The 16,347-nt window shown below is 48.9% G+C and overlaps 1 protein-coding gene across 1 annotated transcript in view; it reads right to left on the bottom strand.

The window, feature by feature from the left end:
• Positions 1–2,563: 2,563 nt before the first annotated feature.
• Positions 2,564–16,347, bottom strand: part of LRRC38 (leucine rich repeat containing 38) — a 42,710-nt gene continuing 28,926 nt past the window's right edge. The window contains exon 2 of the mRNA XM_015114256.3: positions 2,564–3,672. Within this exon, the coding sequence (XP_014969742.2) occupies positions 3,419–3,672 (254 nt within the window). The 3' untranslated portion in view covers positions 2,564–3,418. The remainder of the gene's footprint in view (positions 3,673–16,347) is intronic.

The following is a 16,347-nucleotide window of genomic DNA, read 5'->3' as shown; positions in this document are numbered from 1 at the left end:
AATAATACAGGGTGGTGTGATAAGGCTGACACTGAGGAAGTGATGTTTGAGCGGAGACCCAAATGACACCTTTGGAGATGTGGGAGACCCTAAACTGGTGTGTAGCCTTGTCGCTGTTAATAACGGCAATAACTTGAGGCCCAGTGGTGAGTCAGAGAGCTCTAAATCATTGCCTATTGTTTGTGCAGTGTCACGTCTCAAAAGGCATTTCCCCAGTTGAGCTGTGGCTCCTGGTCAGTTTATTTTCTTGGGCCTGACTGCACATCCTCCCCACTCCCAGGTCCCCCGTATTCTCAATGTTTTATAAAAATGTTATATGCAGGCAGTAAAGGACCGTTTTAACTGGACATCTTTTAAAGCTTCTCTTCTTCCCAAGAATCACGTTCACTCCAAAATTCTTTGGTACAGCCAGCAGAAATGACTGCCCCTCCCCTGCTCACTCGTTTATTCTGTGAAGGAACCCTGGCCCCTGTGCCACGCAGGGTTCGTGCCTTCTAAGGAAACAGCTGAACCTGCTGACCAGCATGAATCACCTGAGGCAGACAGAAGGAATAAAGCAGACTCATTACATGGGAATTCATTCACTAGAACCTACTAGAACAAGGGTCTAGTGCTATTTCCCCAGCTTAGGGTACCACGTCCCCAGGACTCTTGGAGGTACATATTATGACCTTGGCGGGGGCCAAAACCCAGTTGGGTTCAGGCCTTTGAGTCTCAGTAGTGGTGCTCCTGGGGTAGGGAGCAGGCCACGGCAGCAATTCCAACCCCACGTAGATCTCAGCTGAATCTGTGGCCAGGCTGGGGAGATGCTGACTTTAGATTGTGTGTCTTGCATCTAAAACTCCCAGGGGGAGCAGTATGTGCACCGAGGGTCACAGACCATAGATGGGGCTCTCACAGGAGCTGAGGTTACCATGGAGTTCTGGAAGATGCCACTCACTTCTCCGCTGGCCCAGGGTCTCTGTGAGAAGGTAGCCCTCCTGAGTCAGGGGTCTCTTCCACTGGAGACTGCAATGCTGGGGAGCAGAGGGGTGACCCAGAGTCTCCTCTAGGCCGAAGGGGAGAAGAGTGGAGAAAGAGAGTGGGAGAGTAGGCAAGAAGGGAGGAGGTTAGGAGGCGGGAGAAGGGGGAAGCAGGACTCAGCCCAAAAGCCACCCAATCATAGGCCTTCTACGATGTGATGGTTAATTTTGTGTCAACCTGACTGGGCCATGGGGTGCCCAGATATTTGGTTAAACTATTTCCAAGTGTGTCTGTGTGTTTTTGGATGGGATTAACATTTGAACAGGTGGACTGAGTAAAGCAGATCTCATCTAATCCAATAAGGGCCTGAATACAACAAAAAGGTGGAGGAAGGAAGAATCCACTGTTTTTCTACCTGACTGCTGAGCTGAGTCTTCTCCTTCCCTTGGCCTGGGACTACACCATCAGCTCTCCTGTCTCCAGCTCACCAACTGCAGATCATGGACTTCTCAGCCTCCATCATCTCCTGAGCCAATTCCTTACAATAAATCTCTTTGTCTGTCTGCTGTTGGTTCTGTTTCTCTGGAGAACCCTAACACACCCCACTGCCTCCGCTGGAGTGTCTTCTCCCAGTGACTCTCTGTCAACGGACTTCGTTTATTTCCTTCATGATACTTTACCTGCAATGGTAGTTTTGTTTCCCTGGTTTTGTGTGTGTGTGTGTGTGTGTGTGTGTGTTCTACCCATAAGAATGTAAAGCACAAGAGAGCAGGGAACCTGTGTTTCCTATCCAATGCATAGCCACAGTGCCTGCACCAGTACCTGGCACTTAGCAAGCACTCAATAGCTATTTATGAGGGCAAAGACGGAAGGGAGCAATGGAGGAAAGAAACAGGAACATATGATAGGAAACAATGGAGAAATGATTCTCAAAAATATCTCGAGAGTTGGTGTGAGCCCCTCATCCAAGTCTTAGCCCCCAGCCTCATCCAATGCTGCTAACACAAGCTATCTTGTATTAGCGCACTGGGGCGTAAGACTTGTTTGTTTCGTATTGTCTCTGAACCAAAGTGCTGCATTCCACATCCTGGAAAACACTGCCTGTCATAGCCTGGGCACCAAAGCAACGTCACATACACCCTAAGGGCCACTGATGGGAGTTTTTCAGAGGCTAAGTCCCAGTGTTTTGTTTTGTTTTGTTTGTTTTTTTAACCATTTGGTTGATCCAATGCAACATGCTGCGTGGAATACTGGCCTCCAGGTAAGTTTACCCAAAGATCTGGAGATGATGAGTCCAGAACTGTGCCAACATAGAGAGTAGCTGGGAAGGGACTCAGGAAGCGGGTGATGGAGAACCACCTGTCTGTACTTCAGAAGGAAAAATGATGCTGAGCAGAGAGACCATCACAACGGTACAAAGCAACTAATTCTTCCTCTACAAGTCGCTACTGCTTAGGATAAAGATCAGGGTTTGAGTTATGTCAACTCAAAGTTTTCCCAACAAGCTTACCAAAATTAACAACAGACACCCTCTGGCCAGTTCTTAGCTTCTTCATGGGTCCATTTCAGTCACTATAACAGAATACCAGAGATTGAGTGGCTTACAAACAACAGATATTTATTTATTTCTCCCAGTTCTGGAAGCTGGAAGTCTGAGATCTGGGTGCCAGCATGGTTGGGTTCTGGTGAGGGCCTGCTTCTCGGTTCATGGGCGGCTGATTTCTTGCTGCATCCTCAAGTGTTGGAGGGGTGAAGGAGTTCTCTGGGGCCACCTTTCATGAGGGCACTAATCCCATCATTTGGGCCCCATCCTCATGACATCATCTAAACCTAATCACCTCCCCAAAGCCCCACCTCCAAATACCATCACATTGGGGATTAGGTTTCAACATATAAAATTTGGGGGGAAATAAACATTGTGTCTATTGCACACGAGTTTATTAGTTCTCAGTATAACATCCCAAGGTTGCTGAGGCCTATTATATAAAGATCAAAGTTCTCGCTCTTGTGGTGAATGACCCGAATTTGAATCATTTGAATTTGAAGGAAGGCAGATGCTTCATGATCTCCCAGTACAGGTCAGAAGAAGAGTGGCGCAAAATCGTCTTTGCCATTGAAAAGCTACCAGTCTTCATATCTCCTGGGGGAGGCTTTTAGTCATCAGCTATGAAGCCCGACTGGGTCATCCTCTCCCCCAACACACACCTCAATCTGAGAGGCAGGTTATGCTCCAGGAATAATTCCCTCCATCCTTCCTGGGCTTCTCTGCTCTGTTGATTCTAAACTCTGAGATTGGTGGTCCCAGCAGGTGTACCCAGGGGCCAAGACACGGAACAGGCTCTGTTCCGTTCACGGACAGTGGCCAGTGCTTTTCCATTTGCAGCATTTCCCTCTCTTCTTGGAGAGAGCTTCTGGTTCGGTGCTGGAGAGTAAGGAGCAGGAGGGAGGAGGTGGCTCACTCATCCTCGTCCTCGTCTTCATCCTCCGCATCTTTGTTGGGTGCACACCTCTGGAAGCACTGCACCACAGTGGCCAGGAAGAAGCTGGAGATGATGGCCGCGATGGACACAGCCACGCCGGAGAAGATGATGATGAAGAGGTCTGTGAGCGACAGGCTGAACCTACACTCGCTGAAGCTGGCCTCCGACAGCTCGCGCAGGGATATCCTCCTGCTCTCCATGGGCAGGGAGCACTGGATTTCATCAAGGCCTGAGAAAAGGCAGGCAGAGGAGAGAGGGGTTTAGACTGCAGCTCAAGGTTGCCTAAAAGTTGACAAGGCCGGTGCTTACAAAGCTAGCAATATGCAAGCATCCTCCCAAAAATAAAGGGGGGGAAAAGACTAATTTAAATGGAATTTAAACTATAAAAAAAAAGCCTTAGAGTGATCACCGTGGGAAAAACTGGAACGTGCTGGTCTTCACTGACCTATTTTCAGGGTTTTTTTTTTTTTTTTTTTTTTTTTTTTTTGAGACGGAGTCTGGCTCTGTCGCCCAGGCTGGAGTGCGGTGGCGCGATCTCGCCTCACTGCAAGCTCTGCCTCCCAGGTTCACGCCATTCTCCCGTCTCAGCCTCCCGAGTAGCTGGGACTACAGGCACCTGCCGGCACGACCGGCTAATTTTTGGTATTTTTCGTAGAGACAGAGTTTTACCGTATTCGCCAGGATGGTCTCAATCTCCTGACCTTGTGATCTGCCCGCCTTGGCCTCCCAAAGTTCTGGGATTACAGGTGTGAGCCACCGTGCCCGGCCTCTTTCTGTTTTGTTTTGTTTTGCTTTGTTTTGTTTTTATGAGATGGAGTCTCTGTCACCCAGGCCGGAGTGCAATGGCATGATCTCGGCTCACCTCAACCTCCACCTCCTGGGTTCAAGTGATTCTCCTGCCTCAGCCTCCCGAGTAGCTGGGATTACAGGCGTGCACCACCACACCTAATTTCAGTATTTTTAGTAAAGACAGCGTTTCACCATGTTGGCCAGGCTGGTCTTGAACTCCTGACCTCAGGTGATCCACCCACCTCGGCCTCCGAAAGTGCTGGAATTACAGGCCTGAGCCACCGCGCCCAGCCAGGTTTAGTACTCTTTTGATTTTGAATTACTCAGTGCGGGGATGGAAGGGCACCATTATCTGTTTCAGGTTTAGGACCTCTGTAGACCCTAATCCAGACCCGGCTAGTAGCAGGGAGTGGAGGTTGGGGCAGATACAGTGGGATGGGTCAGTGCCAATTAGCGGATGGACCCACCACTTGGTAGTGCCATTTTCCAAGTTAGATACTGTCCTCCTTTTCACTGTCCTCTGAGTGGAAGTGAAAGGGGAGTTAGCATGGCATTGTGGGAACCCCACAACCCCGAAAGGATTTTCCCTTGACAGGGGTGGAGAACATAAGGATGTATCTGAAGGTGGCCTTCAAATAGTACTTGGTACTTGGAAGCTTGGAGGAAGCTTCCATGTGCTTAGAAGTCACCTAAAGACTGTTAAAATGCAGGTTCCGAGGCACCACCCATGGGGAATCTGATTCAGTAGGTCTGGGGTGGGGCCCCAAACTCTGTATGTTTAATAAGCATTTTTAATAACCAGGTGTTTCTGATGCTGTGTGAATCCTGAGGCCCACTTCAAGAAGCATTATTTTCTAGTTGTCAAGAGGAGGATGGGAAGGGATTTGGGAACTTCTAGGACACTCACTTCCACTAGGACCAGAGAAGCCCCTTTTTTTTTTTCTTAATTTATGTACTTACTTATTTTTGAGACAGAGTCTCGCTCTGTTGCCCAGGCTGGAGTGCAGTGGCACGATCAGGGCCCACCACAACCTCCACCTCCTGGGTTCAAGTGATTCTCGTGCCTCAGCCTCCCGAGTAGCTGGGATCACAGGTGTGCGCCACCACACCCAGCTAATTTTTGTATTGTTAGTAGAGATGAAGTTTCACCATGTTGGCCAGGCTGGTCTCAAACTCCTGGCCTGAAGTGATCTGCCCACCTCGGCCTCCCAAAGTGCTGGAATGACAGGTGTGAGCCACCGCACCTGGCCTCAGAGGAGCCCTTCAAAACTGTGTGTTGCATGTTAGGATTGTCTTCCCAAGTTCACTTGAAGAGTGTTTGACTAATTTATGAAGATGTTTCAAACCCTCCAGCCTAGAAAAAGACCACAAGTGAGTATGTGCTAAGCAAGAACTTTATAATTACTAACATATACATGCTACGTAGACCTTACCACAGGCCAGGCACTGCTCTAAGCATCTGGCTATATCGATTCATTTAATCCTTCCAACCACTCCATGGGGGTATGTTCCATTATCATCCCCATTTTACACACAGGGGAACAGGCTCAGAGTGGGAATGTAACTTGCCCAAAGCTGTACAGCTAGTAAGTGGCTGAGCCTGGATTACAAGTCAAGCAATCTGTCTCCAGAGACCTGGCCTGTAGCCACTATGTCTCCAAAAGGAAGAGAAAGGAGAAGAAAGCCAAGAAGAGAAGCGCCAGGGATGCAGGTGATGCGGACACAGGAAAGTGATGCTTTCTTGCCATGGCTGCCATCACATGACAGTGACAGAAGCTGCCAGTCAGCTGGTGGTGTCCTAGCATAATGGGCTTATAACATTTTAGAGACACCTCCCGAGGACGGTTCCCTTATCACTAAACTACCGCTTTTAGGGAATCCCACCAGCCACCACGTGCGGTAGAAGGCAGCTTTGAGAATGACAGACAGGTGGATTCTGTACCCTTCATCTACTCATATGAATCAAAAGGGAGACCTGCCTGAGAGGTGAGAAACTGGGCACCATGAGAGGTGGCTCTCCATATGCTCATTTATTCATTTAATAAGATGTACTGGCTGGGTGTGGAGGCTCATGCCTGTAATCTCAGCACTTTGGGAGGCCGAGGTGGATGGATCACTTAAGGTCAGGAGTTCGGGACCAGCCTGGCCAACGTGGTGAAACCCCGTTTCTACTAAAAAATACAAAAATTAGCCAGGCATGGTGGTGTGTGGCTGTAATTCCAGCTACTCAGGAGGCTGAGGGACGAGAATCACTTGAACCCGGGAGGCGGAGGTTGCAGTGAGCCGAGATCGCGCCACTGCACTCCAGCCTGGGTGACAGAGTGAGACTCCATCTCAAAAAAAAAGGAAGTATTGAAGATGGGGTTTCACCATGTTGCCCAGGCTTGAACTTGTACTTTTCCTGGGCCAAGGGGTTGGTGATATACAAGGCAACTAAGTCCTCTACCCCTCAGAGAGTGTAAATTCTAGTTCAACAAGATAGACATTCATTTATGCCACCGATGTTTTTGAGTATTTGCCATGTACTAGGCCCTGGGGATACAGCAGGAAACAAAACAAAGCCTTTATGCAGCTTACATTTTAGACAATAAATGAATAGTTCAAGACATATGTAAAATGTGTAGGATGAAACAGCAGGGTAGAATGATAAAGAAAGTCTGGGACAAATAATTGTCTTTAGAAGGAATGGCCAGGAGGTATTATTTCAGTTAAGGTTAAAAGGATGAGATGAACCAGCCATGAGAAGAACACTCTAGGCAGAGACAAGAAGCTGGGAAAGAGGCCGGGTGTGGTGGCTCATGTGTACAATCCCAGCACTTTGGGAGGCCAAGATGAGAGACTCACTTAAGCTCAGGAGTTCAAGACCAGCCTGGGCAACACAGCAAGACCCTGTATCCACAAAAAATTTAAAATTTAGCCAGGTGTGGTGGTACACACCTGTAGTTCAAGCTACTCAGGAGGCTGAGGCAGGAGGATCATTTGAGCCTGGAAGACTGAGGCTATGATCACGACACTGCACTCTAGCCCAGACAACACAGTGAGACTCTGTGTCAAAAAAAAAAAAAAAAAAAAAAAGTTAGGAAAGAGCTCAGCATTTGGGGAACACAATGTAGCCAGGGTTAGCTTAGTGAACATAGGATAATTTAGCATTAGCTTAAGTGAGAAACACAGCATGTGTTGAGATGAAGCCCCTGATGGTTAAGGTCTCTGAATAAATATTATGAACAGAGCACCCCTCCCCATCCCCATTACCAGCCCTCCTTGGACATGAACCAAAGAAATAGCTTATGTGGTACAGAGCTGCTGAAGACTGTTTGTTACCAAGCATAATCATCCTGACTGATACACAATACAAGCTATGTTCAAATTCAAATGATGCCCATGATTTTACAAACCTCAGTAATAAGAGAATGAATGGTATTAGAATGCATAAAGAGCTCAGATCTTTTGTTTCTGATCTGGAAGAGGAGAGAAAAATAAAGTAGTAGTAACTAATGGTCATGTTGCACTTACTATGTGCAGATCTTGTTCTAATTGCTACACACGTTTTTACTCACAACAATCTTATGAGGTTAAGTACTGTTATTATGCCCATTTCATGAATGAGAAAACTGAGAGCATTTGCATAGCTTGACTTTAGCAATACAGCTTCACAGTGATGAAGCCAGGATTTGAACTCAGCCATTTGGCTGTGGAAGCTTACTCTTATCCTTTGATTAACAAGGTGCCCTTTTCCCAGTGAGAATAGCCAGAGAGATGCAAGGCCGCCATGTTGACATGAAGCTCAACTGCCTTCAGCCACGGCGTGCCTCTGGCTTCGTTCAACTCTCAGGAAAACCTTCACCTACTCTCTTTTTTAGTGCTTCCAGGTTTCAAAAAGCTGACCCTTAACCCATTTCCAGCATCATGTGAAAATTGAAATGATGTCTTCACATCTCGCTAATTAGCAGGCTTCTGTCCTGCAAAAAGCAACCCTCCTAATTACACAGCAAGCCTGCAACCACCCTGGGGGGGCTTGTGTGTCTTTTCTTCTCCATCTCAGAAACTGAAGATGGAGGAATAGTGTCTGAGCATCCTCCTTCCTTCTGTCCTGCGCCATCTTTTATGTAGTCTACAGCCAACCCATCGATGCTTCTGTCCCATGGGAACCATTGCCTAGCAACAAGACTCTGCCGTTCCCTTCTTTGCCGGAATCAGTGTCTGCTTTATATACCCAAGGAATTAGCTGGACCAGAGCTCTGCAGGCCTCCTCAATTTACACTTGATTACTGTTTTTGACTGGTTCTTTTTCTTAAAGAGGCCAAACTTCTGCCTACTTCTGAGAATTTTAAATGTATTTGAATAAAACAGGAGAGATTTATCTTTTCAAAAATAAAAATAAAAACAGGAGCACTTTAAAACAAAGTTATACTGGGCTTTTTTTTTTTTTTTTTTTTTTTGCAGACACTGATGTCTTCAATGAAAAAATGGAAAAATAGCAATCAACCTGCCTCCTAACAGCCCACCCCAGCCAAAAACGTTACGAAAATAAATAAGATGGACACCAACAGACTGTGTGAAGCACAGACAGTTTCTAAAGCCAGCAGATTATCTGCAGCCTCCAAACAAGTGACAGATCATTATTTAGCTGGAGAAATTTTCTAGAAATCCTCATCTTCAGGAAGCGGTATCAACCGGAAAACAACCACAACCCAACAACGTAAGCCCACAGCGCCTGCCGTTTAAATCCAACCTTTGCAAGCCACGACTTCCCAAGTCAGTTCTGGTGCCTTGAGACTCATCTTGGCATCTTTGCAAAGTGACAGTTTTAGAAAATGTCATCTCACATTTCTGTGTGGCTAGAAGAAATGGACTTGTTTGGAAAATGGTGCACACAAGCCCACCGGGGTGGGGACTTTGGAACGGCAGTGCTTAGTGGAGCTTTCATAATAAGATCCACTGACTTGATGAGCTTTCATAGCTCACAAAGGGCAGAGAAATACGAGGAGTTGGACAAAGAGAGTCTGCCAGGCAGACAGAGCCCAGCACAAGGCTGAGGGGGGTATTGCTACAAAAGCTGTCTAGAAAGGCTGTGAAGCCAACAGCACAACTCTGGACTTGGCATAGGCAGATTCCAGGGTCCCGTCTTCTCCCCTAGCGGACCCTTGGTTAGACCAAGGTTTCTCAACTTGGCCATTACTGACATTTGGGACAGGATCATTTTTTGACATAGGGCCTGTCCTGTGTCCTGTAGGATGTTTAGCAGCATCCCTGCTGGCCTCCACCCACCAGATGCCAGCAGCACACCCCACCCAGTGTGACAATCAAAACTGTCTCCAGTCCCGGTGCAGTGGCTCATGCCTGTAATCCTAGTACTTTGGGAGGCCAAGGCGAGTGGATCACCTGAGGTCAGGAGTTCGAGACCACCCTGGCCAACATGGCGAAACCCTGTCTGTACTAAAAATACAAAAATTAGCTGGGCATAGTGGCACATGCCTGTAATCCCAACTACCTGGGAGGCTGAGGCAGGAGAATTGCTTGAACCCAGGAGGTGGAGGCTGCAGTGAGCTGAGATCATACCACTGCACTCCAGTCTGGATAACAAGAGCGAAACTCCGTCTCAAAAAAAAAAAAAAAAAAAAAAAAAACTGTCTCTAGACACTGCTATATGTCTCCTGGATTGGGAAGGACAAAGTCACCTCAGTTGAGGATCACTGCTTTAGACTGAAATGCTCTACTAAGTATGCAGCTATTGTGTAGACTTTTAAATTTTTTTTTAAAGATGGGGTCTCGCTATATGCCCAGTGATATGGTTTGGCTGCGTCCTTACCCACATCTCACCTTGAATTATAATAATCCCCAACTGTTACGGGGGAGACAATTGAATCATGGGGTTGGTAGGTTTCCCTCAGACTGTTCTCCTGGTAGTGAATAAGTCTCACTACCATGACATTTTTATAAAGGGGAGTTCCCCTCTACCTGTGCTCTTGCCTGCCACCACGTAAGACATGAGTTTGCTCCTCATTCGCCTTCCACCATGATTGTGAGGCCTCCCCAGCCATGTGGAACTATGAGTCCATTAAACCTCTTTCCTTTATAAATCACCCAGTCTCAGGTATGTCTTCATTAGCAGCATGAGAACAGACTAATACACCCAGGCTGGTCTCGAACTGCTGTCCTCCAGCCATCCTCCCACCTCAGCTTCCCAAAGCTCTGAGATTAAAGGCATGAGCCACCAGGCCCAGCCATTAGGTGGCTATTATGGACTAAACATTTAGATCCCCAAAATGCAGATGTGGAAGCCCTAGCCCCCAGTGTGATGGTAGTTGGAGGTGAGGCCTCTGGGAGGCAGTGAGGGTTAGATGAGATTAGGTAATTAGGGTGTGGACGTCCTGATGGGATTAGTGTTCTTCCTCCCCACCCTCGCAAAAGATGGACTCTCACTCTGGAGTGCAGTGGCGCGATCTCGACTCACCACAACCTCTGCTTCCTGGGTTCAAGCAATTCTCCTGCCTCAGCCTCCCGAGTAGCTGGGATTACAGGTGTGCGCCACAAGGCCCCGTTAATTTTTTTTTGTAGTTTTAGTGGAGACGGGGTTTCACCATGTTGGCCAGACTGGTCTCAAACTCCTGACCTCAAATGATCCACCCACCTTGGCCTCCCAAAGTGCTGGGACTACAGATGTGAGACACCACGTCTGGCCAGGGATTAGTGTTCTTATGGTGTTTTTGTTTGTTTGTTTTTTGTTTTTGTTTTTGTTTTTTTTGAGATGGAGTCTCGCTCTGTCACCCAGGCTGGAGTAGAGTGGCGCAATCTTGGCTCACTGCAAGCTCCACCTCCCGGGTTCACGCCATTCTCCTGCCTCAGCCTCCAGAGTAGCTGGGACTACAGGCGCCCGCCACCATGCCTGGCTAATTTTTTTTGTATTTTTTTAGTAGAGACGGGGTTTCACCATGTTAGCCAGGATAGTCTCGATCTCCTGACCTCGTGATCCGTCCGCCTCGGCCTCCCAAAGTGCTGGGATTACAGGCGTGAGCCACTGTACCCGGCTAATGTATTCTTATAAGAGACACCAGAGAGCTCTCCCAATCTGTCTCTGTCTCTTTCTTTCTCTCTCTCTCTCTCTGCCATGGGAGGACCCAGCAAGAAGGCGACCATCTGCAAGCCAGGAAGAGGGCCCTCTCCAGAGACGGAGAGGACCCTCTTCCAGCCCTGCTGGTATCCTGATCTCAGACTTCCACCTTCCAGAACTGTGAGGAAATAAATGCCTGCTTGTTAAGCCACCAATCTATGGTGTTTTCTTATGGCAGCCTGAGAAGGCTAAGATAGTAACCTTCTAAGACAGACCTATTTTTAGTCAATCAATAGACATTTAGTTATTAAATGGCTTCCTTTAATTCATGCATTTAGCGAAACAGGTGAGGCTTCATGCTACATGCCATTCAGGATACAAAAGGAAGGAAGGGAGGATGGAAGGGAGGCAGGGAGAGAAGGAGGAAGAGAGAGAGACAGAGAGAGGTGGCCCTGGCCTCATGGAGCTTAGATCTTAGAGAAGGGGGCATCAGGACACAGGCACAAAAGAGAACATTTAAAGTAGAAAGTGCAAAGCCCTGCCAGGCACAGCGGCTCACGCCTGTAATCCCAGCACTTTGGGAAGCCGAGGCTGGTGGATAGCCTGAACTCAGGAGTTCGAGACCACCCCGGGCAACATGGTGAAACCCCGTCTCTACTAAAAATACCAAAAAAAACTAACCAGGTATGGTGGCACACGCCTCTAGTCCCAGCTGCTTGGGAGGCTGAGACAGGAGAATCTCTTGAGCCCCAGAGGCAAAGGTTGCAGTGAGCCGAGATCGCGCCACTGCACTCCAGCTTGGGCTACCAAGTAAGACTCTGTCTCAGAAAAAAGAAAAAAGAAAGTGCAAAGCCCCACAGGAGAGGTCAAGGGCAAGCCCAGAGGGGGCTTTGGGGGCTGGATCAGCAGGACAGTGGAAGGGTGGGCTGGCAGGCGGCATGTGGAGGTAAGGATGGGATCCCTGCAATGTTCCTGCTTGACCTTGGAATGTTCTTTTCCCGACCCGTCCCTTCAGCTGTCTAAGTTAAGAATAGCGAACGAAAGCCAATACTTCACAGCACCTGGTGTGTGCCTGGCACACTTGAAGCTTCACAGAACGTACTCGCCTTGTTTATTCCTCAGGCCAACCCGATCGGAAGGCCACTGCAAATATCCACATCTTACGGCTGACCAAACTGAGGCACAGAGAGGGCAAGTCACTTGCCCGGGGCCATGCAGCAGGGAAATACCAGAGCTGGGCCTGACCCCAGCTGGTCTGGCTCTGCAGCTTGGCCACTGCATCGTGCCTCCCATTCTCCCAGGCATGAGACCCAGGGCTGCACCAGCCTGGCCCAGCCCCTCCCAACAAGCCCCTTCGAGGCACAGTATCTTTTTAATTTTATTAATTAATTTATTTAATTTTGAGACAGAGTCTTGCTCTGTAGCCCAGGCTGGAGTGCCGTGGTGTGATCTTGGCTCACCGGAACCTCTGCCTCCCGAGCTCAGGCAATTCTCCTGCCTCAGCCTCCCGAGTAACTGGGATAACAGGTGCATGCCACCACCCCCAGCTAATTTTTGTATTTTTAGTACAGATGGGGTTTCACCATATTGGCCAGGCTGGTCTCGAACTCCTGACCTCAGGTGATCCACCTGCCTCGGCCTCCCAAAGTGCTGGGTGAAGCCACGGGGCATCCAGGGAGCACAGTTTCTGGAAACCCTTGTCAGAAGGGCTTCCTGGATGCCCCGAAAAACAGAATGGAGAGATGCTGCCCATGTTAGGGTTAGGACGGACCCCAGGCTGGGCCACTGTACCTCCTGGTGCCTGTGTGACCCTGGGCCAGGCCTAGCCACCCTGAGTGCCACCTGGAGGTGACACTGTGAACATGAAACAAGGGAATATCTGAAAAGCTCTCACCACAGTACCTGGCCACACACGTACTCAAGAACCCTGTGGTTAGCATTGTTCAGATTTTTGAAGTTGCAGACTGAGCCTGCATCTGACTCCAGATATATGAGGATGGTGCCCGTGTTAGGGTGCTCCAGAGAAACAGAACCAACAGGGAGGAGAGGAGCGGGGAGTAGAGGAGCAGGGAGGAGTGCGGAGGCGAGGGGAGGAGAGGGGAGAGGGAGCGAGCACGCGTGTGCGTGTGCGCGCGCGCATGTGTGTGTGTAGAGAGATTTATTATAAGTACCTCTAGTCATTCCTCTGCTCAACCACCCTCAGTGGCTCCCCATCTCTCTTAAAATGAAATCCACAGTCCGTATCATCCCTGCTAAACCCCTCCACTCTGCCTTGCTCACCGTTCCTCAAACACCCCGGCAGAGGCCGTGCCCTCGCGGCCTCTGCACCTGCCTGCTCTGCCTGGCTCACTCCTTCCCTTTCTTCAGGCGACTCTAGGCGGTCACCTTCTCAAAGAGGCCTCCCTGCCTCCATTCAAAGCAGGTGCTCTCCCCACCCCATCATCCTCCATCTCCCCCTTCCTTCTTTAGTTTTCTCTGCGCAGGTATTTATTTTCTGCCTCCCTGCTCCTCCCCCACCCCCAGGTCGGCTATGTGAGGTCCAGCATTTTGTTTTGTTCCCTGCTGTATACCTAGGACTAGAACTTGTAAATGATATTTTTGAATCAACCTATGAATAAAGACAGGATCAGAGAACATGGCTTAGATGTGTGGCCACAAAGGAGTTCTGAAGCCAGCTCCCCTATCAGACAGGTGGATCCCCAGTGGCCAATGGTGCTGGACCGGCACAGGCCCCTGCCTTCCAGGACAAAAGTTCTTTTCCCCAAATTCACCAGCAGGTAACTTGCAACTCTCTGGAGGAGAGAGAAGCTGTGTATGTTTTCATGCTTTCCTCTCTTGGGAGGCGGAAATTCTCATTGATCTTTGGAAACAGAGTGGAGATGCATCAGCCAGCCTCTCCTGCAGCCTCACCATAGGCCAGATATTCTTCTAAGCACCCTGCATTGCCTGCACGCCTTTCGTCTACAAAACAAATTCTGCGGCTGGTCCTGGGAGGATCCTGGTTCGCAGATAAGCAAACTGAACAGTTATGTTACCTGCTTGAGGTTATCCAGCTAAGAATGGAAGAGCCAAGATCTAGAATCAGGTGATCTCACTCTAGTGCCTATGCAGTTAGCCAGTACCCTTTCCTGTTGCCTTAAGAATGCTTGCACAGGCCGGGCGCAGTGGCTCACACCTGTAATCCCAGCACTTTGGGAGGCTGAGGCAGGCAGATCACTTGAGGTCAGGAGTTCAAGACCAGCCTGACCAACATAGAGAAACCCCGTCTCTACCAAAAATACAAAATTAGCCAGGCATGATGGTGCATGCCTGTAATCCCAACTACTCAGGTGGCTGAGACAGGAGAATCGCTTGAACCCGAGAGGCAGAGGTTGTGATGAGCCGAGACTGCGCCACTGTACTCCAGCCTAGGCAACAAAAGCAAAACCTCGTCTTAAAAAAAAAGAAGAAGAATGCTTGCACAAGTTATTGCCAGGACACTAAGACCCAGAGGGTCCTATAATGATGCCAAAGCTGCACAATGTCTTGTCAACCTGGTTTGGGGCCCATGCTACCTCCATTGGTGGCCTGAGCCTGGAGTACTCAGGGCAAAGAGCACTAAAAGGTCATTCTAGGAGGGTTGAATGCTGTGTTTGTTTTTTGGGCTGCTGTTACAAATTACCACAAACTGAGGGGCTTAAAACAAATTTATTATCTCATAGTTTTAGAGGCCAGGATTCTGAAATCAAGGTGTCAGCCAGGCTGGGCTCCCTCCGAAGGCTCTGGGGAGAATCCTTCCTGGACTCCTCCAGCTTCTGGTGGTTCCTCTTTTTTTTTTTTTTTTTTTTTTGAGATGGAGTCTCGCTGTGTCCCCAGGCTGGAGTGCAGTGGTGCAATCTAAGCTCACTGCAACCTTTGCCTCCCGGGTTCAAGCGATTCTCCTGCCTCAGCCTCCCGAGTAGGTGGGATTACAGGTGCCTGCCACCACGCCCAGCTAATTTTTGTATTTTTAGTAGAGATGGGGTTTCATCATGTTGGCCAGGCTGGTCTCAAACTCTTCTGGTGGTTCTTGACATCCTTTGGCTTATGCCTGCCTCTCCCTCTGTCTCCACACGGCCTCTGCTCTGAGTCTCCAATTTGCAAGTCTCCCTCTGCCTTTCCCTTACAAGGACATCTGCCATTGGATTTGGGACAGTCCTACCCTCAATCCAGGATGACCTCATCTCCAGATCCTTCATTTAATTACATTTGTAAAGACCCTTTTTCCAAAAACAGGTCACATTCATAGGCGCCAAGGCTTAGGGCTTGGACAAGCCTTTTCAGGGGATGCAGTTCAACCCACTATAGGTATCACATATTTCATAGCCACCTGTTGCCCCCTGGCTTCTCCCCCTTCATCTCTCCTGAGGCAAATTCCCAGCTTCTTTTGGGGCAATCACTTCTCACCCATTAAATATGTCTTGGTGCCCTTCCTTCCTTCCTTTCCTTCCTTCCTTCCTTCCATCTTTCTTTCTTTCTTTCTTTTTCTTTTTTTTGAGACAGGGTCTCACTCTGTCACCCAGGCTGGAGTGCAGCGGCATGGTCATGGCTCACTGCAACCTCCACCTCCTGGGTTCAACCAATCTTCCCACCTCAGCCTCTCAAGTAACTGGGGCTACAGGCACGCGCAACCACACCGGGCTAATTTTTGTATTTTTAGTAGAGACGAGATTTCGCCATGTTGCCCAGGCTGGTCTTGAACTCCCAGACTCAAGTGATCCACCTGCCTCAACCTCCTAAAGTGCTGGGATTACAGGTGTGAGCCACTGCACCTAGCTTAACTTTCTTAAAATGTGTGGCCCTCTCCTGGCATAGAGGTTGGTACCCAACCCACACTGAGCCAGAGTCTGTCCGTCCCAGGACACTGAGTCTTGGGTGGATTGACTGAATAGAAGGCTGGAACCCGTTCAGTCCAGCCAGCAGCCCCGCCCTGGAGAAACTGTCCATTCGTTCTGCGTTCTCCACCTGCAGAGCTACCCCATTCTCTTCTGAGCCTGCCTCTCCAGGCTTCTTTTCAGTTCTGTGAACTATCTGACATCCCTGCAA

The sequence above is a fragment of the Macaca mulatta genome, chromosome 1, assembly GCF_049350105.2.
Source record: "Macaca mulatta isolate MMU2019108-1 chromosome 1, T2T-MMU8v2.0, whole genome shotgun sequence".
Lineage (NCBI taxonomy): Eukaryota > Metazoa > Chordata > Mammalia > Primates > Cercopithecidae > Macaca > Macaca mulatta.
Note: the sequence above shows the minus strand (reverse complement) of the source record. Positions and strands in the feature narration are given on the sequence as shown.